At 47.3% G+C, this 26,754-nt stretch overlaps 1 protein-coding gene across 2 annotated transcripts in view; it reads right to left on the bottom strand.

Annotated features, from left to right (window-relative positions):
- Nucleotides 1–4,105: 4,105 nt before the first annotated feature.
- Nucleotides 4,106–26,754, bottom strand: part of GAB2 (GRB2 associated binding protein 2) — an 84,396-nt gene continuing 61,747 nt past the window's right edge. The window contains exons 3-10 of one of the 2 annotated variants that reach the window (XM_072326968.1): nucleotides 18,299–18,539; nucleotides 14,176–14,762; nucleotides 12,951–13,045; nucleotides 12,169–12,451; nucleotides 11,050–11,140; nucleotides 9,184–9,286; nucleotides 8,222–8,347; nucleotides 4,106–7,901 (exon numbers count right to left, since the gene is read on the bottom strand). In XM_072326968.1, the coding sequence (XP_072183069.1) occupies nucleotides 7,758–7,901; nucleotides 8,222–8,347; nucleotides 9,184–9,286; nucleotides 11,050–11,140; nucleotides 12,169–12,451; nucleotides 12,951–13,045; nucleotides 14,176–14,762; nucleotides 18,299–18,539 (1,670 nt within the window). In that variant the 3' untranslated portion in view covers nucleotides 4,106–7,757. The remainder of the gene's footprint in view (nucleotides 7,902–8,221; nucleotides 8,348–9,183; nucleotides 9,287–11,049; nucleotides 11,141–12,168; nucleotides 12,452–12,950; nucleotides 13,046–14,175; nucleotides 14,763–18,298; nucleotides 18,540–26,754) is intronic. The other variant, XR_011902642.1, reaches the window with a different exon arrangement.

Below are 26,754 nucleotides of genomic sequence, written 5' to 3'. Positions count from 1 at the left end.
AAACGAGCCTGCATCCCTTTCACTGTGCCCATGCTCTCTCACTTCCAGGGACTGGGAGAAATGGCCTCAGCTTCCTGGGATACTGAGTGCCAGGAATAGGACAAGAAGATGTTCAAATCACGCACGGTCGGATTGAGGCCAACCTAATCTTAATGCAGAGGTATATGACAATCCTCAGTGCCACCAGAATAAGTTCAGGTGCCAGCAGAGCGAGAATACAAAGGATGGCACAGTGAAGAGTGAGAGACCCTCTGTACACTACTCAGCTCCCAGGCCCTGGAGGTTAGTTAGAGCATCTGGGGAATGGAAGACTTCCCTTTAGTCAGGGAAGAGGTGGTCCGTGAGCACCTAGGCAACGCCAGTGTTCATAAATCCATGGGACCTGATGGGGTGCATCCATGGGTGCTGATGGAGCTGGCAGCGGTGACTGCTGAACCGCTCTCTGTCATGTGTGAGAGGTCTTGGAGAATGGGGGAGGTACCTGAAGACTGGAGGATAGCCAAGGTCACTCCGGTCTTCAAAAAGGGCAGGAAGGAAGATCCGGTTAATTACAGGCCATACAGCCTCACCTCCGTCCCTGGAAAGGTGATGGAACAGCTTGTGCTGGATGCCATCTCCAGACAACTGGAAGAGAAGGAGGTTATCAGGAGTAGTCAGCATGGGTTCACTAAGGGGAGGTCATGATCGACCAACCTGGGAGCCTCGTATAATGTTGTCACTGGTGGGTGGATGGGGGTGGGCGGTGGACGTAGTCTACCTTGATTTCAGTAAGGCATTTGATCCTGTCTCCCACGACATCCTTATAACCAAGCTGAGGAAGTGTGGGATAGATGAGTGGACAGTGAGGCGGGTTGAGAACTGGCTGACTGGCAGAGCACAGAGGGTCATCACTGGTGGTGCAGAGTCTTGAGGGAACGGTTTCAAGCTCAAAGAGTTTGGATTCAGATGAGATAGAAGGAAAAAGTCTGTCATTTTATTATCATTCTTTTATTTTCTTGTTGCTTTTTCCCTTCATATACAGTACTTAAAAAACGAGATCACCTTCACATCAGTCATGTACCATGTTTATTAACAGGGAAAAAAAAACAAAACAAAACACAAGGAATTATCTAGGTTTCACTCAAGACTGATTTACAGGATAAATAATTGTTTCCAATTACATTAAAAAAAAAAACAACAACCAACTAAACGACAACAAACCATAAAGAATAAATTAATTAACTTAAGTGATTAGCTGTCCACAGTGATTTGAAAACTTTATAACCATTCCAACAGCAACACCACAAGAAGACATGTACTGTACAGTTTGCCACAGATTACTCTTGTCCTTCCTTCCACAGACTGAAAAGTCCTCTGTTCTCAGAACAGTCACAGGCTTTGAAACACACAACGTAGCCCTGCTTCAAAGCCAGGGCTTTGACTTGCCCTTGCTGCAGGGTAAGATATAAATGGCAAAAAACTATCCTACTTTGGCTGGGTCCATTCCCACCCAGGGATGCTCAAAGTCAGTGGGGACTGCTGACTTCACTAAGAGCTGAGTGGGACATCGCTAACTCTAAAGGTTTGTCCTAGCCCTATGGGATTCATCAACAACTTTCCCTTGGAGCCCTTCTCTCCGTCATGTTTTCAGCCACTGTGTCCTAAGGGCTCCCAAATTAAATGTGGTATTTTGGGGGACCGTGAGGCAGCAAAACACCACAGCTGTGCAAATGGGTTTGTTTTTTTCCCCCATTCCCTCACTCAGGAGAAAGCCCCAACAAATGTGTTTTTTTCCCCCACATTGGTAATCATACATGAAGTTCTCAGTGAGTCTGGCAGACCATGTATGATGCTGGACATGGCAATTACGATGTCAACTAATTAAACCTCACCGTGTTCCTGTGAGGTGGAGAAATAAGTACAATCTTCCTTTTACAGGCTGAAAGTGGGAGTTAGTTTAAATGGACCTCCAGGGCCCAGCTGAAGATAAAATGCGGCGTCACCTGAAAGACAACAATAACAGGATGGCCCTTACAGTCAATCCACTGGCCTACGAATGCACTCATTATCTTAGAAATAGTTGACACCGAAAATTAAGAGTTAAGATTGCAAGCAAGCCCATCAAGAAGCAATTTTAGCTCAAGAGATGGAGCCACGGGGCCTGGCTCCTGCTCCAGAACATGCTGAAATTTGGGCAGAGTGTGTTAAGTAAGGCTCTTTGTAAGTTGGCTGGTGACACCTTGCTGTGTATTGGCTCTTCTCTAAGAGAAAAAACTGAGGCAGGAACCTGATTAACAGCAAGGAGCTGAGAACAAGGATCGGACACAAAAGGAGAAGCGGACAGAGGGATGGACTGCTTCAAGGCTATGGAGAACTCATGACATAAGTGTGGATCTGTTTTTTGCCCTTCCCATTGCAGATAGGGCTTCTCTATAGGCACAGTCCAACTGCACTGGTCTCACACTGACAGTGTTCCTTCAGTACGAAGCACAGTGGAGCTATCAACTTTTACATGGAAAAGCAATGCCACCAGGTGGGGAAATGTCAATACAAATATGACTTTAAAGCAACACCTACTTCTTCCTTTCCCAGACTTAAGGAGATCAGCCAGGACCTGTGTAGCTACTTCACACAATCACAAGTTTTTTAAAGAAGAATGAAAAGTAAAGAAAATTTGCATGATGCAGCTGCTCACCATCAACTGACCAATGCCCAGCTGGTCCCTGAGCAATGGCAGCCCTGGAAGATTCAGATTTCTCCCTAGTCTTTATTGCTGAGCATGACATCATATGGTATGGAATATCCCTTTGGCCACTCTGGACCAGTTGTCCCAGCTGTGTCCCCTCCCAGCTTCTTGAACACCTCACTGGCAAGGCAGCTTGAGAGGCTGAAAAGTCCTCTTTGAGCAAGCATTGCTCTGCAACAACTGATAACAGCATCAGTGTGTTCTCAACACTGGTTTTGTCACAAATCAGGAACACTGCACTATTAAAGGTACTATGAAAGAAAAACTACTCAAGGTACTAAAAAAAACCCAACTCTATCCCAGCCAATGAGCCATGGGTGGCCAAATGGAGCCAACTCTTCCCTGTACACTCGAGTGGGATTCTGGGATGCAGGTGGGGCTCCAGCAGGTCAATGTCAATGTCAAATTTAAAGGTTCAAGCTGTTTTCCAGTGGCTCAGGCTGTGTATCCATATCCTAGATGACTTGGTCTGATCTAGTCAGCTCTATCCCAGGTGCAAGGGATGGCCTCAGGGTGGGTTTGGCCACTTCACCAGAGTATATGACCTCAGGGACTGAGCTGTGCTTTGTCCCTTCATGCCCAGAGAAGAGGTCCTGGTCCTGTTCAGGATGCTATAGGAATTTAGGTGTTTTCATTTTCCCTCACATGTAGGAGCCCCTTCTACAGCAGTAGGGTCTCAGGGTAAATCAAGGGGAAGGGATATCTCCAGTTTCACCCCTTGCTTCAAGCAGGTGCAGCTGTGAGATACAACCCATTTGTTCAGGACTTGATCCATTCTGGCCCTGATAACATCCAAGTACAGAGACAGCACAACCTCTCCTGGGACATGCTGTGAAGCCATGTCACCGCTTCCCAATGATTAAACCAAGGGATCCCCAGAACCAGGTGCCCACCAGCACAGCTGGGTCCCCACCACCCTTTTTATTGTGATTCTGGTTGGGATTCCTGAATGTCAGGCAGGATGAATCCCCCAAGGGTGAAGTGTCCTGGGTAATTCCTGAGAGTGGTGGGAGGGGAGCTTTTATGGCTCCCTATGGCTTTTACTGAGAAAAACTTCACAACCCACAGGTCTCTGCTGATCTGATTTGAGTCTCATGCCAAATAAAGTTCTGGAAACTAGGACTCAAATCCTGCTGGCAAACACCCCTTCCTTCTCTCCTCCCAACTTGTATACAACTCTCTTCAGTGGCTGGTGGCCCTGGCTCCAAACTCATCCCAGTTATCTCCCAGTCAACCCAAGCCTTGGGCACCTTCTGGTGCCAGCTCCAGATGTAGCCCCATCTGCCAGTCAGTCAGCTTTGTCCCAGCACAATCTGCACACACACATCTTATATTTGAGACTAGATCTCATCCTGGCATCCATTTAGAGATGGAAACTCTCAAATGTCAAGTCAGAGCAAATCAGTTCGAAGACAACTCACGTATCTCATGAGACAGAGAGGCTGTGAACAGCAGTTGCAAACTCACAAGAAGGAATACACAGGTTTTGGAAATCTCTGCCCCTAAACCCACCAAATCAGTAGTTTTAAATGCTGGGAAGAACTTTCTGACATGGCTCTGATACTTAATAAAACTAAAAACCGAGGTCATGATGTCCTACAGTCCTACAGTCAACCCTCCTCTGTGAGTACACACTTTAAAAAGCACATCCCTTGTCATAAATGAGACCGTGTAGCTGAAGAGGAGGCTCAGACGTAAGGACTCAAGTCAGGTCTTTTGCCTGCATTTAAAATGAATCATTAGCAGTACTCTCAGCTTCCTAAAATACCTATTTCTAACAAAAGAGTCTGTCATACTTGAGTATCCAAGTATAGAGTGGATGTGATAAACTCAATGCCTTCAGGACAAAGTTCTTGGCACTCCGTGTAATTAAGCCAGCTGCTTTTCAATACAGTTTAAGACTAAATACTACACAAACATTAATCATCAGGGACTGCTGTAATCAGCTCAGCAACAGGCAGGAATGGCGATTTCCACCACAGCAATTGATTACAGAGGGGCTGGTACAGCCACTTCTATATGGCAATGCATGGATGGAGTCAAGGAGTTGCTGTTTAGTATGGAGGGGCCACTTGCTGGATGCTCAGCAGGAAAAAAACTGAAGGAATATTTCTGGTTTTGGGGGCAATATAGACCTCAAAGCAAGGTAGGAATATAGTAAGCAGCAGTTGTGAAATAGCTGCTTTTGTTCTGCCCGTGAACAAATATCAGCATTTGTGGGATGTGGAGAAAAAGGACTGTTTTCTCCAGTAGTGTTTAGTACTGATTATGCTTTCCTAATCTTAACACCTTGGATTTAACATGGATGTGGGCACTAGATGCATCAATTGTATCCCAGCCCTGGTTTGGTTCTCAAACAACTGCACCATGGCTGAGCTCCCCATCTCGAGCCTCACATGAGGTAGAAGACACACATTTCTGACCGTGCTCCAAAGAACTGGATATATTATCTAATGGCTCAGTTTATCTCAAGCATAATTGCACTGCGAGAGACCCCAACCAACACGAAGGGCTATTTCTGAAGTTTCTGCTGCAATCCACCCAGAGATGGCTGCATTTTAGGAGTATGATTTTGGCAGGGAAATATGTTCAGTGTACATCATAATCCCTCCTCCCCAACCTGATCTTCCTTTGTATAGAGCAGGTTGGGGGACAAAATAGGAAAGCCACATGGACTGTGCAGAGCTCACTTCCAACCAGGTCAATGCACACCAGATCCATGGGACTGGCTTTTCCTTCGTGTCTCAGGCACCCATAGGATGCCAAGACCAGAAGATCTCTCCACATCCTCTTAATGAGCTCACTGAGCTTCATGGGAGTCTTTAGAGTGACTTCAGTGGGCTCTGGACCAGACCCAATGTTTTGTCTCCCCTGAGAAGTGGTGATGAAAGGGGCTATAGAAAGATGAAGCACTGCACTCTGCTCTTCATTTCATTATCTCACCACGCAAGCGTTCAAGTCCACAATGAGAAGCACAGGCCCTGGTCTTCACAAAGCATCTGGCTGTGCTAAATCTTCCCCCTTTGGGACTTCTCTCATCTCTCTCCTAGATGATGATTATTATTTTTACCATAAGCATGAGAATATTTGCTCCGTTATTCTTGTAAAAGGCCAACACTGCAATGTCTTAAAAGGGTCATCAGAGCTTCTCCCTTAATATCATCCCATTTCATGGCAGGGCAGAGGAAAACATAAATGTGTGTTGGAAACTGAAGACTTATTTTATGAGGCAGAGCCTAGCTTCTAAGGGTCTGGCATCCTGTACCCATGTGAGATGCATCTGGCCCTTTCCAAACTCAGGCCAATATTAAACAAATGGGTTAACACTTAAGCATCAATAATTAATACAAACGATTGCTTTTCTTGGTGGTGGTTGTGGGAAGTAGAGCCCCTGGTGCTGGGAGGGGTCCATCTTGAAGAAAGAATAACTCAAGCTGTTTAGCAAATGTTATTACCTAATCCTTCTAACGTGCCTTTTGTTTAGCTCTCGATATGCAGTCAGTCTGTTTATCTGTGTCAGTGCTTGCTGTCTGGCAATCAGGCAGCTCCATGGCAATCATTAGTTCTTCCTGTTTTCATGAGATCATGAGTTATTATCTTTGCAATAAGCTGCCTCTTCCTTCTCTATTCTCCATGTGCAGCAGCTGCTTGGGGAACAATCCCAAAGCCTCCATGTGTCAAAGATGCAGGCAGTGGAACAACAGCTTCCCATCCATGATCAGAGCCTGGGGTCGTTACCATCACAAAGTCCTGTCTGTATCAAAGAGGTATCACTAAAGATGAAGAAAAGTATTTAGACCAATCCTTTGTTTCCAGCATCAACCAGCTGTATGCTGCAATACATTTAACACTGAAATACCCTGTCCTGCTTCTTCTGACCAGCTCCTTTCCAAGCCTAAGGCCTCACCACTGACAAACATTTCAGTTATTCCACTTCTTTCACCCCAGATAAAACCCACAGAAGCCCCTCACTCAAGTCCTACTTCTGAGGTACAACATCTGCCTTCTCCTGGTCCCTACATCTCCTCCTGCCTTCCACTTATCAACCTCACATCAGCCCAGGTACACAGGGGCCCCACAGCCTTTCTGAATGCCTCATACAGATGGCCAGAGGTAGGACTCATCCTCTCTGGGCTTATTTTTGTGCCACAAAAGGTAGGTTTTGTTTCCTAGGGCCTGATTCACAGGCAATTGGCTTCAGAGAGGCTGAAATTCTGCCATCCAAAAGCCAGCCTCTCCAACCCACTGACTTTGAGAGTCAACCATAAAAGACACTCCATCACACCTGGGTGTTCCTGCATGCATGCAAGTGTCTGAGTACGTGCTGGTGTATGTAGGTACGGTGGGGCAAGTCCTGGACTGCAAAGCCATCTCAACAAGGCAGTCTGGAAGCTCTTCGAGCTCATCACGGTTACAAATCACTACCAGAAACACAGAGGCTGTCCCACAGTGAGAAAAAACTATCAGAAGTTTTGAACACATCACTATTTACAAGAGATGGGATGATGCAAATAAAGTCAAAGAGGAATGAATGGGCTTTGCTCAGTTTTGGGATTGAGTGGATGCTGAGAAGAGGGCAACCATAAGGAGGAGAGAATTGGTGGTGGGAAATGATGTCCTAGAAGAGATGCTGCCAAACATAAGTGGCAGAGTTTATGGGCATGGTATGGAAGAAGATGGGGAAGGATGAGATTAGCATATACAAGGTGGCTTTAATAACTGTAAGCAACAAATGTGTAAGGTGGAACCTGGTATTGCTACATCAAAGTTCCTGGATGGTGCATTCAGCAGCTGAAGCATAAACCCAGCCAACAAATACAGTTGACCTTTATCACTGGCAAACAGTATCTGCCAAGTCTTCCTCTGCAATTAAGTTTCTTTCGTCTTAAAAGAAAATGATAATAAAGAACCCTTCCCCTCCACACAGACAGCAGTTTTAGAGAAATCCAGTCCAAATGGAGCTGGGAGTCTGGTAGGGCCCCAAGCTGGGAGAACCCTTGGGACATTTGCCTGTTAGGTGTCTGCCCTGCCGCTATTGCTTGGTGCTCTTGGTGGCCTCTGAGGACTGCCGCACATCAGTCCACTCCTGCATGGTGCTCTGCAGCGCCTGTGTCTTCTCCTTGTCCACTTGCACATAGTCAACCTTCTCATCTGAGGCAACTGATGAGGTGGAGGGCTGTGGGGAGGAGAAAGACAGCCACCAGCTGGTTATCCATCAGCAGCCATCGACTCCCATCCTCCCTTACAGCTCATCACCCTCCCTCTGACCTCCTGAATGGTATTGGGTGGGAGATTTTGGCCTCTTCTGCAGCTTTCTTGCATGAGACCACAGTGTGATGAGAGGGTTAAACCAGCACCCAGGTCTCTGCCTTCTCACCAGCTCTGGAGCACGAGTTGCATCTTGCTCATTTTCTTGTAAGATCTCAAGAATTCTTACAGACACACGGAAAAATCTCAGCATTGCTTTTAATCAGAAGTTTAGCAAATCCCCAGTACCTTTCTGTGCGGCCCTGGTGAGCTTGGCTGGAAGTCCAGAGCCAGATAATCCACACTACCCGAACTCTTTTTAGGCGCTGGGCTGTTGGTGCCACTAGGAACAGGAGAAGCAGAAATGGGGTTTTGCTAATGCAGGGAAGAGACAGGAGAGATAACCAGCATTAAAATGGGAAGAAATAAGAATAATTACAAAGGAATTAACACAAATCTGGCAAAGAAATGCCTGAGTGCCACTTTCAAAAGAGATCCTATCCCAAAGACTCTCCCTCATTGCTCACAAGGAACCAGAACTGCAGAACTGCTGGGGACTGGGTTGTGTATTGGATAATAAATGTGTGTGCTGTGGATGTGTTTCATCCTTGCAGTTCTGCTGCCCTGTGCTGGTTTTATTCACGTGCCAGATAATGAGACATTGGGAACCTGGGAACCGCTCCTCAGTGAACGCAGTGCCGGGATCTCTGCTCAACACAACCGTGCTATGCACTGCACCCATCTCCTCAGCCCCCTCAGTTACGCAGCCTTAAAAATATGCTTCAAGTCAGCAGCCTTGCTAAGAGAGACAAAGCCCCTCCCTGTAAAGCAGTGCCACTCCCTGCTGTGCTCTGATAGCCCCTGCCCTCCGCACAAACATGATGTCAGTGGGGAAAAAGGCCCTGAAAAAAAAATGAACTTAATTAGGAAAATACGCCCAAGATGTTTTTATTCCCTCTTAATTCCTTGAGAAATAAGTAATGTGTGTTCGAGCTCTCATATGGAATTAAAACCCCAGTAGGATGTATTATACCAGGAACAAAAGCCACTGTTTTGTGCATGTGGGGATTATACAAGGATGCACGCGACATCCATCATGATGCTATCGGAATCATTGTGGTGCTTCCATGTCATGAGCCAGGAATGCGTTTGCAGCACTGGGGAACATACATGTCCTACCAGGACCATGTATCCTACCAGGGGGCCCTTACCATTGCCACGTAGTTCTCTTCACTGTCTCCTGAGTCAGTGCTGGTGATGCTCTGGGAGGAGACAGGTCGACAGTATTGCAAAGAACCGGCGTTGAAGGTCTGGCTGTAAGGACAAGGTGCAACATGTTAATGATGGCTGTGGGTCCGTGGCTGGGGAGAGATGGAAGAGAGCTGCACCTGATCTCTTACAGTGTTTGTGGTGGGTGATGGAGAAGAGCTGATGGTATTGGGGGTCTTCCAATCTGTCTGTCCCATTAGTGTCAACTAAGCACTGGGTTTGATCTTATTGTTTTTTCCCTTCCTAGAACTTTTAAAATAACTCCTTACTTACTGTACCACAGAATCATAGAATTGTTTGAGTTGGAAAGGACCATTAAAGGCCATCTGGTCCAACTCCCCTGCAACAAACAGGGACACCTACAGCTCCATCAGATGCTCAGAGCCCATCCAGCCTGACCTTGGATGTCTCCAAGGACGGGGCATCCAGTACCTCCCTGAGCATATCCATAACTCTCCTGAAATCAGCTGCATAAATCAGGATCCATGAACTCTTTCATCTCACAGGAAGCATTTCATTGGGGAGGATGCAGAGACAGCCTCCATGGAGGTCCCCAGCAGGCTTCTCATCTCCAGGCCCTTTTCAGCTCCAGGCTTTGGAACCATACAGGGCCCTATTTGAATTTTTTGATTGAAAAAAATCTGCAAGGCGTTGCCTTGTTTTCAATTGGCCAGATCCAATTATGGGGAATAACATAATGCAATCAGCATCTGGCATTGAAGCCTGTGTCTTAAAGAGCTATTTGTTTCTTTGCAGTAAAGGCAGGTTCATGTGATTAACTGTTAAGGGAAAAATCCATTAGCTTCCACGGGGTCAGGCATCATGTCAGTCAAAGTCTGTGTGCTGTTTCCTGGTGCAGTGATTTCAGCACACAGCGCTCATGCCCTGCAGTCAGTCTCCACACAATCCAATTTATTACAAGAGTCATAACAGCCAAACCTGGCTTCTTCCTTTCATTGGACAAGATCAGACTGCGAATTAGCAGCAGAACTGGAGCTGCGTGAATCCTGTTATTTTTGGCTGGCAGACTTTGCTATGAAGTGCTTTGGTTTCATTTTGCAGACTTCCTCCTGGCTAGGCTTTGCTTTCAAGGCAATCAAAACACAACTGAGTCAAACCCTGTGCGTCTCACCCCGCGTTTTTAGACTAAATCAGCACTTCTGGGGATGAGTTGGATATGAAATTGGGACTGTGCCCCTACTGCAGTTGAGCTGGGGTCGCTCAGCCACATCACAAGTCATGATGGACTGCAGGTCTTGTGTCAGAGTCACAGCTCTGTGGCAATGTCAGATCCCCAAATAGGAAATGTTTCCAAGGGATCTTAATTAGCTGCTCAGCCACATGCTGGGCTTTCACGTGAAATCCTAACCTAAACCCATTTATCTTCCAGTCACTGGAAGTGATGTGCTGTGATGTGGGGAATGTGGCTCTGGCTCTCCCAGCACTTGGACAGAGCTCACAAGGAATCCAAGGGAGATGGTGCTCCTTCTTCAATATCATCTGACCCAGATCCAAAGTTTGGCCATGATGTGACCAAAGAAACCCCCCAGCCCCAAACCAGCTGGTATGGCAGGAGATTTTAGGAAATAATTACTCAATACATTCCCAATTCTAATCCTCTTCCCAGATAGCTCCTATTGATCCCTGATGGATGAAGGTGTTGTGCAAGGTGGACTTTCAGCTCAGTACAGCTGCGACCCAGCTCTGCAGCTGCTGTTTCTAAAATCAACAAAGGAAAAATCAAGATGGAAGTGATCACCCATCTTTTGGGGAAACTGGAGTATGCATCACACCCAACCATTACTCACCTTGGTCTGGACCAGGATTTTGTCACTGGAGATTTGAAGGGAAGCTCATCGATGACAGTGTTGTTCCTCAGGTCCAGCGGTGATGGCTTTGCTGGGATAAAAGTGTTTATTCAGATCATAACCAACACGAGAGGGGATAGTCTCCTAAAATTTACTTGTTGCCTCCCATTTTGCACATCAGCCCTCCTTGCTGATGACAAATCAAAGATCTCTTCTGTCATTTATGCTGAGACAGGGAGAAAAAGTCAGTTTCTCCCTCTGACTCACAGCTCAGAGCTGTACGGATGGCCCCAAAAGGGGAATGTGTCTCATAAGGGAGCCCTGATGCCTCAGCAGAGCTAGAAAACACCAGCACTGACCAACTTCTGGCTAGAGCACTTGCCCAGACTGATTCAAAAAGGGAATCTACAGAGTAACCTGAAAGCTTTTCTCATCATGGGTAGTTTATTATGTGGAAGAGAAGAATGCTCTGCTGCAACCCCAGCCCTCATCTAGTGTGCTGATTAAGTTAGGTGCTGACATCCTAACGGTGGGAGCCCTCCTGAGCTGTGACCAATATTCCCCGAATAGGCAGAGCAGGAGTCAAAGTGGTGATTATGGGTGTAGGAAAAGCCCTGAGGGAAAAGCTGCTGTGAACCAGTCAGTGGGAAACAGTAGGAGAAATCTGAGTGATCTTAATACAGTCATCAAAACATTAAGGTTAGAAAAGACCTCTAAGACTGTCTAGTCCAACTGTCTGTCTACCACCAATATTGCTCACTAAACCATGTCCCTAAATGACACATCTAAATGTTTCTTGAACACCTCCAGGGATGGTAACTGTGCCACCACCCAAAGGTTTTGGGATGGAGTGCAGAAAGAGCTGCCAGCAAGAGGGTTGTGCTTGCCACGTGCATCTCCCTTAAAGGCCAGGAAGGGAGAGAGATGGGTATTTTACACTTCATTGCACCACAGTCCTCTTGAAAGAGGAATGGAATGGGGAAGGGGGAGATCTGAGGGTCTGACTGTGCTGCTGGTAGCAACCGAGACCTCGCACAGGACTTTGTTGAGCGTGCACAAGAAGACAGATGTAGCCAGAAGGGTTCTGGGAAAGCTTTGCCCACGAACACACATTCTTACCTTTCCGGTCGGGTTTGAGGTTGCGGTTGACTGGTGGGGGCTGGATCTCACTCAGCCGCCTGTGGCACTGGGCCATGGCCCCTCCTTTATGCATGGGGAGGGTGGCCGAGGACAATCCCACCAGGTCAAAGTGATGTGGCCCAGGGCTCATGGGGATGTAGAGACTCTGGGCGTTGTCGTTGGTTTTCTCAGTGTGGATCAGGGGTGAGGAACCAGGGTTCATGGGGACGTAGTTGTCCTCGGAGTCAGCACTGTGGGAGCGGGCCACCACAGCCTTGGCCTGCTGTGGGACAAGCGGTAGCACATTGTGAGCATCAGACACCATTCAGAGACCCTACAAACCCCTTCATTTCATCATCATCATCAAACACACCACATATGAGTGGGACCAGCCTTAACAACTCAGCACAGAGGGAATGAATAGCCTTTATCCTCCTTGGCCATGAGTTTGCACTGAGGGCCTACCTCCCCCACTCTTAACATAGATAGTAAAGTTATTTTTCCCTGGGCTTTGACCATGACTAAAACAAAATATGAAAGACTGCTCTAATGTAATTTCCAGTTCAGGAAGTTTTAGAAAGAGCACAATAGAGGCTTCTCTGGCAATGTGTCAAAATGCAGCTCAGCAGCATCCCTGGCTTTCAGGAAGAAGCCTAACTCCTGGTCACCATGGTTTAGGATCATAAAGCCTTTCTTGTGAGGCTCTGTGTGGAATTGTCTCTTAATCTATAAAGGCCCAAATGGTGCTTATAGAGCAATGATCTACCCAACAGCCAACTCACCAGGTAGGAGTTGTACCCATCATTCATGGACTCCACCGACTGCATGGAGCTGCTGCCCCCGTGCTGGGGATAGTCGTACGTCTCGCAAGAAGAAGCTGCAAGACAACCACAAATGTACAACACATCCCAGTACAGCTGCTAATGAACTTGGCCCTGCAAGGCAATATCTATCCCTGCTGGTCAAGGCAAGAGACACTGGTGTGATGATTTGACCTGAAGGCCATCCCAGATCCTCTGAATCCCTGATGCACTCTCTCCCATTTATCATGCCCAACACATCACTGTGCTGCCTGCACCTAACCTGGTTCTGTCATAGCACTGCAAAGTCTCAGGGGTGAAGATGTCAGGAAAGGTAGATCATGGTGACAAAACTGGGTTAAAGGGAGAGCTTTTTACAGCTCTGTTGGCAGACATAAGGGCTGGCAGCTTCTGCTGGAGGGAGGATGGGGTGAAGATGGGGTGCTAAGCACTGGAATACTTACTGTCTACATACTGTTGAGTGTGGCCCTGGTCTCAGTCTAAATGTTAGTATTTAGGTAGAAGAAAATGAAAAAGGCATTTCATAGAGCCGTGAGTATAATTTATTGTATATTTTCTTTCCAACTATCCCTTCTAAATTACTTTGCACTACCTCACTTGTTTGAGAACCAACAATTACATTAACTGGGATAGACTAGGAGATGCAGAGAGAAACTGTTCTTTCCAAGACTCCTCTGATCCCTCCAAGACTAGGACCAAAGTTCAGAAAGGGTACATTCATCCATGGCCCACCCATGGGCAATGGGAAGGGTATTGGGGTCTTGGGTCTTGGAGATGTGCAAAACTACTTCCCTGTCTGGTGAGCAAATGAAGAGATTCCTTCAGGTTGCTGCTCAGGTTGTTGCTCTGATAGCCCTGGTTATGAACTGAATGACAACCAAGCTAAAAATGGCAAATCTTGGTGAAGGACCGTATGGACAAGCAGGTTTGGGGTTTTAGTTCAAGGCACAACACCCTGCTGAGCAACTTGGGTGAGCAGTGCCCTAGGGTGCCTCTCCATGCCATGAATCTATTGCATACCAAAAGCAGGGCCAGAAACTTGTCAGGGAAAGATTCTTTGTGTTTAGCCTCCCACAATGGCTTTTGTCAACATCTACCCTGGCTCTGTTGCAACTCAGTTGGACCTCCCTGTCCAAGGTTTCTAGATAAGAGAAAGCCAGACCCTGCTCCCAGTCCCCAGATTCACCTCGGTGCAGCCTGCTGTTCTCCACTGCTGGCAGTGTGTTTCTCCGGGGAATGGTGGCAGCCATGGGGGCCAACCCTAAGCTTTCACTGGGTTGGGGTCGCTGGGGTGGGCTGCCCCATCGTGGCTCCATCTGTCCAGGTTTTGGAGGCCGTGGGGGTGGCATGGTGGGCGAGTCGCTGGCGGCCACAGCCAGAGCATTGTGGTTCTTGTCTAGTGTAAATGTCCTGGGGATCTGGTAGACAGAGAGCGGGGTGGCAGGAATATCGTAGGAGTCCGTGGAGAGCTCCCCAAATTCCTTGCATAAGGCATTGCTGGGAGTCTTGTAGGTGTAGACTTCCTCGTTATCCGTTTCGGAACTGGTGAGGCTCAACTTGGGGTGAGTGTAGGAACCAAAAGAGCGTGGGAGGTCGTACGCGCTGTCCCTGAACTCTGAGTTGTGTCGGCTGGGTTTTGGCAGGCTGTAAAAGCCATGGAGCTGCCCACCCACTCCGTTCACGCAGTGCCCGTTGCCTTGCGAGAGCTTCTGGACAGCTGTGTCACTGCGCATGAAAAAGGAGGACCTTGTGGCTTGGGAGAAGCTGGCGCTCCTGCAGAAGAAGGAAAGAAAGGGGCTGAGATGAGGGAGAGCTGGGGAGCACAAGAACAACTCAGACCCCTCCAAGTGTGCCTGCCCATGACCCAATGCGTCCCAAAACAAGCTGGATATTTCTTCTTGGAAAAACTGGTAATGCATTGAAACAGGCTGCCCAGGAAAGTGATGGAGGTGTTAAAAAGATGTGTAGATGTGGCACTGAGGGACATGGTTAGTGGGCATGGTAGGGATGGGTCTGTGGTTGGACTTGATGTTAGTGGTCTTTTCCAACATTAATAATTCTATGATTCTATGGAACATCCTCAAGATGCCCAAGGACAACCTGTAGCCTCAGGCTCTTGCCAGTGAAGCCATGAGTGGGAGCTGCAGACACACAGCTTCATGGCAGGGCTAAAGGCTGCAATGGGCCTTTAATTAAGATAGAAAGAAACTGCAATTTTTGCATTAGCTGACAGTGATCCAAAGCAATACTGCAATGAGCCACCCCATCATCAACACCAACATGTGTTGGTCATTCACATCCAAGGAAGCAGGAAGGATTATTTTTACCTACACTGTGTCAATTCATTCAAGATGGGCTGAAATAATTCTTCATGGGGATTTTTGCAAAGTATCCAGGCAACACCTACATCTTGACCTCTCACAGGGCAACAAAACCTCTGCTGGGAGAGATGGGGCCCTCATGGGAGGGCTGGAGGGAAGAGTGCTCATTGCAAAGCTCTGATCAGGTCCCTTTGCTATACTCCTGCAGGGAGCAGCCTCTAAAACCAATGTGTTACAATATCAGCGCGTCCCCAGGACCCTGTCATGCTGTTCAAGATGCATCTCCTATTCAGGGGTGTTTGTTACTGAAACAGACCGTTTCCTTCTGTTGACACTCAGAGCCATAGGAAGCCAGTGATGGACTGAGATGTGCTTTTCTTTTCTTTTCATTGTGGCTCTGTTTAATCACTTGGGTGGTTGTGGGGATGCATGGACAGCAGGATAGAGATGCTGGAGACCCATCCTGGAGCTCCACACAGAGTGGTGCAAGCTCCAAAGAGGTCAGTTACACTCTCAGCAGTTTCCATCTAGGAACTGGGATTTTCAGCCTTGATCGCAGTCTGAGAGGAATAATTCTTGGGGTTGAATTCAGATTTACACTCAGTTCCTTGGCGGAGAGTGGGGCATCGTGATCATTATGTCACTCCATGCTAATGATTCTTTGATTAGCATTGAGCTCATGCCCAAGGATGAAGACCAAAAGCTGGGGAGAATCTGGTACTCCAGCAACTACTTGTGAGCTGCCACTCCTCTACTGAGTTTCTCTGAACCCTCTGTCAAAACACATTTTACCTCCAGCCTCTTGTTTCATCCCTCCTGTTGCTGCCTCCCTCTTCCTACAGTTGGAAAGGACACTTAAAGATCATCTAGTCCAGCTCCCCTGCAATGAGGAGGGATGTCTGCAGCTCCATCAGGTGCTCAAAGCCCCATCCAGCCTAACCTTGAATGTCTCCAGGGATGGGGGAATCTACCACCTCTCTGGGCAACCTGTTCCAGTGCCTCACCACCCTTATCAGAAAACAAACAAACAAAAGAAAACTTTCCTTCTTAAAGATCCAGTCTGAATCTTCACCGTTTTAGTTTGAAATCATTTCAACATATAAACACCTCCCCATTATTGTGAGTCCTTCCCTGTCACCAATGTGTAATGGTTACAAGGGAATTTCCTGCTGCAAATCCCTGGCAAGTGTCACTTTGGTGGGAAAAGCTGGTAGAGGTCAGTTATCATCACTCAAGTGAGGCTGATTCTGTGCAGGGTGAAGGCTCTGTTTCCTGGAGCCAGCACGAGATGGCGCTCAGAAACAGGGTTTATTTGGTGAAAAAAAAGAAACGCGATGCTGTGATAACACCCACCAACGCATCCCCTCTGCCGTTGGAGTTCTGTCTGCCTGTGAGATGTTTGGACCTTCCAGGCAAGGATCTGAAGTATCCTACGGGTTAATAACTCATCTTCCTCTACCAATTAGCTACTATTATTCTCATATTATGGATGAGTAAAGTGAGAGCAACAGAGCTGGGTGGGGGGATTCCCAGCAGTCCTGCAGCCTGACCCCTGCAATGGGCATTGATCCAGGGTGATTATTTCAGGCCCAATTTGTCTCTGCCCATCAAAGCATCGGTGTTTGTACTCTCCTCCTCCTCCTCACCCTGGTTGCGTTTGAGATCTTGGAGCGTGGCTTTCAGATATCCTTCCAGCTGGAGCATCAGAGGGCTTTTTATAAACACTGTTCCATTAACGCCATCTGAAGTTAATTTTCTGACCCCAGCTTTTTGTTGTTGTTGTTTTTTGGTAAGGAAAGGCAGCTGCAGCAGGAAAACCCAGCGGAGGCGGCAGCTCAGGCTCTGCTCTCACACCCCACCAGCTGGGCTCTGGCCGCTTCTCCTCCATCCTCCTCACTGCTCTCACCAGCCAAAATTCCTCAAGCCAAGGAAGCTCTTCCTTATTTAAGGCAACTATCTGTGTCTGGAGGTCGAAAGTGATGTAAAACCTGCCCATCCCTGGGCTGGGGGTTTTCTGGTTAAATGAAGAAAGCTGGGAAAGTCATAAGGTCACCAGTGGAAACTCCTGCTCCAAAAGCAGACCATTGATCAGGGCTTTCTGCAACTGAGTTTTGCAAGACCTTAGGAAATCACCTCAGGGTTGAGGTCAGAAGGGAACTCTGGGTCCATTTCGGCAACAGGACAAGAGAGAATGGCCTCAAGTTGGACCAGGGAAGGTTCAGTTTGGATACGAGGAAGAATTTCTTTTCAGAAAGAGTGCTGTTGCATTAAAACAAGCTACCCAGGGAGGTGGGGGAGTCAGCATCAGTGGAGGTATTTCAGGAAAGGATAGACTTAGTACTTAGGTACATGGGCTAGTATTGGTGGATGGTCGGGCCTGATGATCTTAGAGGTTTTTTCCAACCTTAATGATTCTATGATTCTATGATCTCATCCAAAACCTGCTCAAGTAGGGCCATCTCATTGCGTTGCCCAATGCCAGCGTTGCCTCGCCATGAGATTTGTTTTTGATGATCAGAGGGCTGGAGCACCTCTCCGATGAGGAAAGGTTGAGGGAACTGGGATTGTTCAGCTTGGAGAAGAGAAGGCTCTGGGGAAACCTCATTGCAGTCTTCCAGTACTTGAAGGGAGTGTATAAACAGGAGGGGGAACGGCTGTTTACGAGGGTAGATAGTGACAGGACAAGGGGGAATGGTTTTAAACTGAGACAGGGGATGTTTAGGTTGGATCTTAGGAGGAAGCTTTTCACCCAGAGGGGTGGTGACACACTGGAAGAGGTTGCCCAAGGAAGTTGTGGATGCCCCATCCCTGGAGGAATTCAAGGCCAGGCTGGATGTGGCTGTGGGCAGCCTGGTCTGCTGGTTGGTAGCCCTGCATATGGCTGTTGGGAGTTGAAACCAGATGATCATTGTGGTCCTTTTCAACCCAGGCCATTCTATGATTCCATGATTCTATGATTCTATGATATTACATGATTTGTTACAATACCTTGCGTTTTCCGACTTTCTGCTCATACACTGGTGGAGGAAAAGGTAATCCTGGGGGGCACTGGCAGAGAGGGTGCTCTGGAGGTGGCTGGCAGGGGAGTCAAAGGTGAAGAGGGTGGGCTGGCTGGAGTGGGAAGGCGCAGAGGACTTGCGCTCACGCAGCAGGTGGTGGTTGGCACCACTGAGCTCTGCCGGTGAGGATCGCGGTGCGTGGTTCATGGAGACGATGCTCCGCAGGGCATCTGTGTGGGGAGAAAACACAGTGGTGAGTGGCAACACTCAGCAACTCCACAGCTTGATTTTGCATGGATTCCCTTATTTAAATGCTGCTCCAATGCTTGTAGGGTCAGTGGGGTTTGCTTACAGCTCTAAGTGATGCAGCAGCAGGCTTCTGCGCTTGGAGCAAAAGAAATTACAGCTAGTAGGAAAATAAATATTTTATCACGTTTTATTATATTTTATCATTTTATCTGATGTTATCATTTTTTTTTATCATATCCTTGCCGTTTGCAAGGATGCCTAGGGGATGCCAGGCCAGCTCATAAGGAAGAAAGAGATTTAACACCATAGTTCCTGCTGCTGTTTCTCCTTAGAGATCTCCTGTGGGGGGCTTTGGAGATGTGATTCAAGTCACCTCCATACCAGGACATCATTTCTGTCCTGCAGTGGGGTAAACTGAAGCATGGGGTGGGAATGTGAATGGACCCAGTGACAACAGAACTGCAACATACTCCCATGTTCCCAAAATCTCTATTATTCTGTGACTTTGGAAGAGTTTCTGACATTTTCTGCCTATTAAACAGGAGGTGGACCCAACTCCCAGTGCCCTCTCCCCTTGCTGAAGAAGATATACATCAAAAGATATGAAATCCATTTCAATTGAGGACATCCCGGAGGTGAAACGTAATCACCCAGCTACTCCAGCCCTCCTGGGAAACTTCAGGAATTTGAACTAGAAATGAATTTTTACAGCCAAGCTGAAAATGTCATCAAAAAAGAAAATCCCCAAACCAGGATGTTGCAAAAGAAACTTGGGTAAGTCGTTCCATCTCCGGCTGCAGATGAGGCGGTGCTCTCCTTTCCACACATGCACTCCCGGTGCGTAAAGCACTGTGTGGTGCTGAGGTCACCCATTTTATAGCTCTAATTCACATTTATTTGGTGCTGATGCAAAATGCAAAGAAAATCCCAGACATAATGAAAAAAAAAGCCCTCTTTCCTTGGGCAAACACTGATTTAGGAACTGCTCCCACATTTTCTCTACCATGAACTTCCGCTTCAGAAACACTTAAGGAATCAGCACACGGACATGGAGGATTTTCCAGGTTTCTGATCTCTTTTCCTCCATTCTTTCTCTCAAATCCTCGACCCTCTCCCCACTGTAGCTCAGACAAGGAGCCGCGGTGCATGGGGTGATTTTTCACTGCCTTTTGGATTGTTGTCAAGATGCCTCATCGATCTGTCTGCCACCCGCTCACTGACGCTCCATTTTTTTTCCCTCGGTGATGCTGCAAACTTCACCCAACGCAGAAAAAGTACATTAATAAAAGCCAAAGAGCGTGGCTCGACTCTATTGTTTGGTTTGTGCTAAACAGAGGAAGGATCAATATGGAACACTGACATTAATGGTGGGGGAAGAGAGCTTAAAACTCCAATTCCTGTCTTCTTTGCACAATCATTAGAGATTCCTCTGTTTTTCATGGGAGTAAGTGGCTGTCCTGGTGTCCTTAGACAAAACAAACCCTTCACCCTTATTCTTATTAATATTTATTCCACTACAGTGAGGACAAATCTCCATTGGAAAGGGAGTCTTCAGAAATCCCTGAGTCTCAAATGCTAGCCCCTCCAACATGGTGGAGCCCACAGCCACGTTCCTATCCAGAACAGGATGACTGCACCCAAAATACCCCTTGGGAACAGCACCCTAGTCCTGCTACCTCTCGAATCATGGCTGGGAATTGCCCATGACATTAGGCTTTGGACAAGATGGTGTGAAGATGGAATGTTGGGGTCCTGTCCCCATCTGAGGACAACCATGAACTGTGATGGGTTGGATCCCTAAGCAGTTGTCCAATACTATCCCTGCATGCTCTGCAATTCCCGTGCCATGGAAAAGCCTCAGCAAGCCAAAATCATCGAATCACTGAATCATCAAGGTTGGAAAAGACCTCCAGGATCACCCAGTCTAATTGTCCACCTGTCAACAAGATTTCCCACTAAACCGCGTCCCTCAGTACAACATCTAAATGTTTCTTGAACATCTCCAAGGTGAATCCACCACCTCCCTGGGCAGCCCATTCCAGCACCTGACCACTCTTTTGGAGAAGGAGATTTTCCTGATGTCCAACCTGAAAATTCAGCCAGGAGTCAGGAATTGCAGAGATTTTCTTGTGTTGCCACAACTCACGGATACGGCTGGTGCTGGACTGAGGAGACGGTCCCTGGCATCACCATGAGCGACAGAGTATCAAAGTCACAACACGTGGAGTAACCCAACAAATGCTGCACCACCAGGTGACTTTTCCAAAGAATCAGCTCAGTCTGGGGAAATCAGAGAGAGCACTGGCTCCTAGAAGCAGGATTAATTACATGGAGGTTACCCTCTATCACTTCAATGGTGTAAAATGAAACGGGAGATGGAGGGGAGAAAGCAAGCGGCAAAGCCCAGTGAAAGCACCTCTGCTTCCCCAGGGGAAGTCACTCTATTGATGGCTGCATTGATTTTCAAAATGAATTCCCATCCCGCTTTCTACAGTGACCCGGAGCCTGAGAGCATCAGTGAGAGTGAATCCAGGACTCACGTACTCCATTAGGGCTGTGAGATGAACTCCCTAATAGCAGGTGAGAGATGGATGGTTTCACTGGCTTGGGAGGGGAATGCAAAGGATAGGAAGATAAATCCTGCTGCTGCAGATGCTAAGGTGGTTGATGGTTTTTTCTTCTTTTATGTGTTTTTTATTTTTATTTTTATTTTTTTACATTAAAGAAAGGGCAGCTCGTGACTCCAGGTCACACATTGATGGTGTGTCCTGCTCAAGGCAAGAAAGGAGCAAAAAAGGAAATTAAGGTAGAAAAATAGGACTTGATGGCTAGTTTGTGCTAAAGGTCAAGATATTTGTGCTCTTCTGTTTGGTCCATGCTCAGCACTTTGAGAACATCAATTCAGGCTGTGTATCAGGAACAATTTCTTCTCAGAAGGAGCGGTGATGCATTGGGACGGGCTGCCCAGGGAGGTGGCGGGGTCACCATCCCTAGAGGTGTTCAAGAAACACAGGGATGTGGCACTGAGGGACGTGGTCAGTGGGCATGGTGGGGGTGGGTTGGGGTCTGATGATCTTAGAGGTGTTTTCCAACCTTAATGATTCTATGATTCTATGGTTCTTTGTCTGGTGGTCCCATCCAAATGCCATTTGGATTGCATTGGTCTCACCCATAACACAGCCAATGACACTCAACTCACTCTGGTCAGGACCCAAAAAGAGTGATGCTTCTCTGTTCATTACTACCATCTGTCTCAGGCACAAGGGTAAGTCCATGAACCTCATTTGTTTTGCAGTATGAATGAAACTTCCAAATCCCTTGGCTTTATATTGATGTCCTGAGTTTACGTTTAGGGAATGCAACAAATAGAGCCAAAGAGGGACGAGATGCCGTTCCAACTCCTATGGCCATTCCCTGGGGGGTGCTGTGGGGGGCAGAGTTAAGGTTATGGAGTGGGGCCATATGGGTGGTGTCATCTTAACTCCATGTTTCCTGGCCTGTGCTGCTCCTCCATGTTTGGAGAATTGAACTCTCACGGTCTGGAAGAAATGGTGTTGGACAGCCACAACATAAATCTTGATGTCAGCAGCACAGCTTGCATGCAGAGTTCTTGGGCTCATGCTACAGATGCTACACCTCTCCCTACAAGAGAGCCAGAAGCAAAATGCCATGATACCAGGCATGTTTTGGTCGGCAGAAGGCTTGGTGCTCTCCGGTCCGGGTTTAGATGTGCCTTTTTGGCCACATGTTGAAGCAAGGAGAAAGAAAATCCTCACTGGGACTCTGTCCCTGAAGGAAAAACACATGACTGCAACGGCACTGAGTAGGCTGGGAGCCAGGAATTCTTTATGAACGCTTTCGATCCCCAAAAGTGCTGTTTTCCTCATTGCTGACAGCTCTGAATTCCCTTGCTTCCAGCACTCGGCTATTGCGATGTGCGCATCTCTTTACACAATGTTCCTGGGCTTATCTGAGTGCAATAATTACTCGGGCTCTTTTGGAAATTGCTGTTCATAAAGCCTTTTTTTCTTTCACCGTGGCAGAGGCTGCAGCTTCAGCTCCCTGTAACCCACTGACTGGAAAAGATGCAGTCAGGAAGATGATGGTTTTCAGTTGCAGCTCAATTCTGAGCTTTCACTGATAGCTGCAGCAAGGTGCCAGGTTAGCTTTGTCCCCCCTGGTTACCTGTGATGCACACACCATGCTGGCCAGCGTGAATCACAGAATCACAGAATACAATCACAGAACCGTTTGAGGTGGAAGGGACCCTTAAAGGTCATCTAGTCCTATATGGTCATATATATAAAGCTCCTCAGCTTTTCCTTTCCAGATGATTCTGTGATTTCTTCCTTAAGTCTCACCAGAGGAGGTTCAGATTGATTCTTAGGAAAAACTTCTCAGAAAGAGTGGGGATGCATTGGCAAAGGCCACAGGGAAGTGGTGGAGTCAGCATCCGTGGAGGTATTCCAGGACCATGGAGATGTGGCACTGAGGGATGTGGTCAGTGGGCATGGTGTGATGGGTAGGGTTGGACTTGATGATCTTCAGTGGCCTTTTCCAATCCTAATGATTCTATGATTCCATGATTTGCTTTTGAGAAATCGTGCAGGACAGACTGCATAAAGAAAAGAGGAGCATCTCCAATTTACAGACAGCGATCTGCTGCACGGAGGGGCTGAAGTCATGGTTTCTTTTATCCCATTTCAGCCATCAAAGTGATTTTTAGCCCAGGTTGCTCCCCTTAGGCTTTCTCTACTGACAACGGTTAGAACCACCAATTAGCCAAGCATCCAATGCAGGATTGGAAGAATTACTGTAGCAAGAGGTGATGGGAGAAACTGTCAGTCAAACATCTGTGGAAATAAATTGCACTGTCTGTGACTGCTAAAGCCAGAGATCTGCTTGTATTTGCAAAAATCACCAAAAAAATACGGGGTGGATGCAGTCGTTTTCACCAGCCTTTGCCTTGCAGGGGCATGGGAACAGGGGGAAAGTGTCCCACTGCTGGTGAGAGAACGAGAGGGAAATGAGGCAAGTCAGATCATCCTGACTCTAAAGCATTATATATCTTAGCTATCGGAACAGAAATCAATTCGCTGAAGGACAAAGGGGCAGGAGGGAGACAGGCTGTGACAAAAACAATGATGTTTGTCACTGAGAGCCCACAGTCCCCCAGAACCCTGGGGAACACCCTTGGCAGCACCGACCTGGCTCTGCATCGTATCAGCACACCCTGCATAGAGCAGACACCCTTTAAAGAGCAAATCCTTTTTGTGTCAATATTTGGAGGGCTCCCCATGCTGCTGTTTATTTTTGGTAGAAGTGCTTTGGTGTTGGAGATAACAGCAGGCAAACGTGGGCGCCTTGAAGCTCTGATTTATGTGTGACCTTCAGCATCCCACCTGGGGCAGCCTTATCTGAGAGCCTCATTGGGGGACGATGACCTAAAGGCAGGGAGGAAGGACAGCACCGGGCAGCAGAGTGGGATGGGGTTGGCTCCATTCATGCCTCTGACCTTTCAGGAATCATCACCTCTGCCACTGCAAAAACAAGCTGACGAGGGATGAAAGAGAAAACAAGAAAAAAGGCTGGAATGGAGGGGAAAGGGCAAGGGTGCTCAGTTGTAACTCTCTGCCCACCAGGACCCCCAGGCCCATTCCTGCAGAGCTGCTCCCAGTTGGGCGCCCAGTTTGGTGCTGGGGCTGTTTGTCCCCAGGGGAAGGGCTCTGTACTGCTCCTTGTTGGACCCCAGGAGCCTTGTCCCCCAAGCCTGCAGAAAAAGCGAAGGGTTCAGGCTTCCCAGCATTGAACAAATTTCTTCATGCCCTGCCTGCTGAGTAGAATGCAGATGACTCTCCTTGCTTGCACTTCTCACTTCTCAAGAATGGAAACCCAGCCCAATCCCAGCCAGGGCTTCCTCCAGCTGCCTAATGGCCTGCTTGAAATTTTATAGCCCTTTTTATGGAGACTGCAGCGCAGGTCTTTAATGCTCCAGGAGAGCAGAGAAAAACTTCTGTTAGGGGGAAATATGAACCTGCTTTACTTATGCATGATTTAGTGCCATTTCTATTCAAGGGAGCGCAAGAGAGGCCCAAATATTTGCACTTTGTATTATAGAAGAACTGCCATTCCTGGCTCTTTACAGAAGTAATTTATTTCTCTCTCTCCTTACCTTGGGGGAGAAACATTACAACTCCTGGTTTGCTGGAGAGTCAATAAAACAGCAGTGCTGTTAAAGATCTGTTTTGTGATTGCTGAGCAAAGCAGCGATGGGAAAAGAAAGGGCATCCCTAAATTTCTCCTCCCTTTTCTTCCCTTGCTACATTCACATCAATGAGTGGGGCCAAAATGCAAGAGTTTGGCTCTAATTTTCTTCCTTGCAACAAGGGGTGATGTTATCTTTGCTTCCCAAGTGGTGTTTTTGGGTTAAAATGATGGACGCAGCACAAGGTGTAGGAGAGATGATGGGTGTGGGAATGTGGTACAGCTCCAGATTTCTTCCACGGCTTCGGGAGCTCCCAGCCCAGGGAACATCAACCACATCAACTTCAAAAAGCAAAAAGAGGAGACCCCCAGAGTCATTCACCTGCACAGCTGCAACACAGCGTCCATGAACCAGAGCACGGGGTCAGTGTGAGCAGGGGACACTTCATCCCTGAAAGCCCCTATGTCTGTAGGGACAGAGGCTCAAAAATAACACACACTTTTTCCTTGGTTCTTTTTTTTTCCTGCTGGAAGTTCAGCTCTTGGTTGTCCAGTTGCTCTCCCTGGAAGTCACTGTAGAAGACCCAGGACTTCCTTTCTCAGAGATGTAGCCTTAGCTCTCAGAACAAGCATTTTTCAGAGCTGTTGCATGACATTTTTCTCATTTAAGGGCTGCTGACTTACCCTGTACACACATCAGAACCATCCAAACAGCTCCTGAAGACAAATCCATCCCTAAGATGAACTGGGAGCAAAACACAAAGAGTAAAATCTCTGCATGCGCTGGGAGGACTGCACCTTGCACAACACCAAGGGACCCTGCAACACCGGTACTCCAGCAAAAGTCACACTGCTTATAAAAGCATCCTAAAACCCTCTATCCATCATTTATAATGAGAATCCTGCCCATTATACAGTCTATTAATGCTCGGTGGAGGCAGAGAAAGAAATGATCTCTTCTGGGGAGCGACTCTCACTGCCATCAGGTTATAAATGCCTGTGACCCCCAAAGCTTTATGCATGCAGAAATAGTGAGTTCAGACACAGAAAAGATTCAGTACCAGATAAAACCTGCAGGTTTTTCCTTCTCTCTTCTTTTAATATGTAACGATGGCTAAAAGGACATAGAATTTATTCCCTACACATCGCCATAATCAAATAATATGCTAATGCTATTAACATGGGACCTTGCATCGCAAATGACTTATAATCATATTCTCCTTCAAAATACTGGAGTTTCATTTAAATCAGTCTCCACAGCAACCGGAAACAAAATGTCAGATGAAAATCTCCATGGCTGGACGTGGTGAGTGAGGAATCTCACAGCGGAGCTTGTAGACATGAGATGGCTCGATCCAACCATGGCTGGTGGGCTTGTGCCCATCATCTAGTTGATCTTACTGGTCTTTTCCAGCCATAATGATTCTATGATCTGCCACCCAACCAGCTGGGATAGTGAATGGTACAGGAAAGCAAACTTGCTTCTCCAGCAGGGCCTCAAATTGTGCTGATGGAAAAAGAATGAGAAGACGTGGAGTCTGTGTAGCCATGAAGACTGGGAAGACTTTCTTGTTCCTCCTTCCCATTGATGTCTTCTAAATGGCCCCAGGGAGATTTATTTGACAAGAGGTTTCATTCACGATAAACCAATTCCAACCTATTTGCAAATGGCCCAGGGCAATACAGCTCCTGGTCATGGGCCAACCTCCTCTATTTTAGGGTTGTAGAAGCCCAGACCAGGAAGAAGGTGGCTTCCCTCTTCCATCTGCTCTGCTGACAAGCTGTCTTCGGTGAGCACTATCTCTCACCAGGATCTAGGCTTGGGACAGTCCGCCACATCCTCTGATCAGCGCTCACCATGTTTTATCCCATTGAAAACACTCCCCAAATCCATTTGAAAATGAACCAAGCTTTGCCTTGCTATGGCCAAAAAGCCACTGAATAGAAACCAGCTCATTTCCCATAAAAATGTTATCCCTGCTTCTCCACCTG

The sequence above is a fragment of the Excalfactoria chinensis genome, chromosome 1 (genome assembly GCF_039878825.1).
Source record: "Excalfactoria chinensis isolate bCotChi1 chromosome 1, bCotChi1.hap2, whole genome shotgun sequence".
Classification (NCBI taxonomy): Eukaryota; Metazoa; Chordata; class Aves; order Galliformes; family Phasianidae; genus Excalfactoria; species Excalfactoria chinensis.
This window is presented reverse-complemented; position numbering and strand designations above follow the sequence as displayed.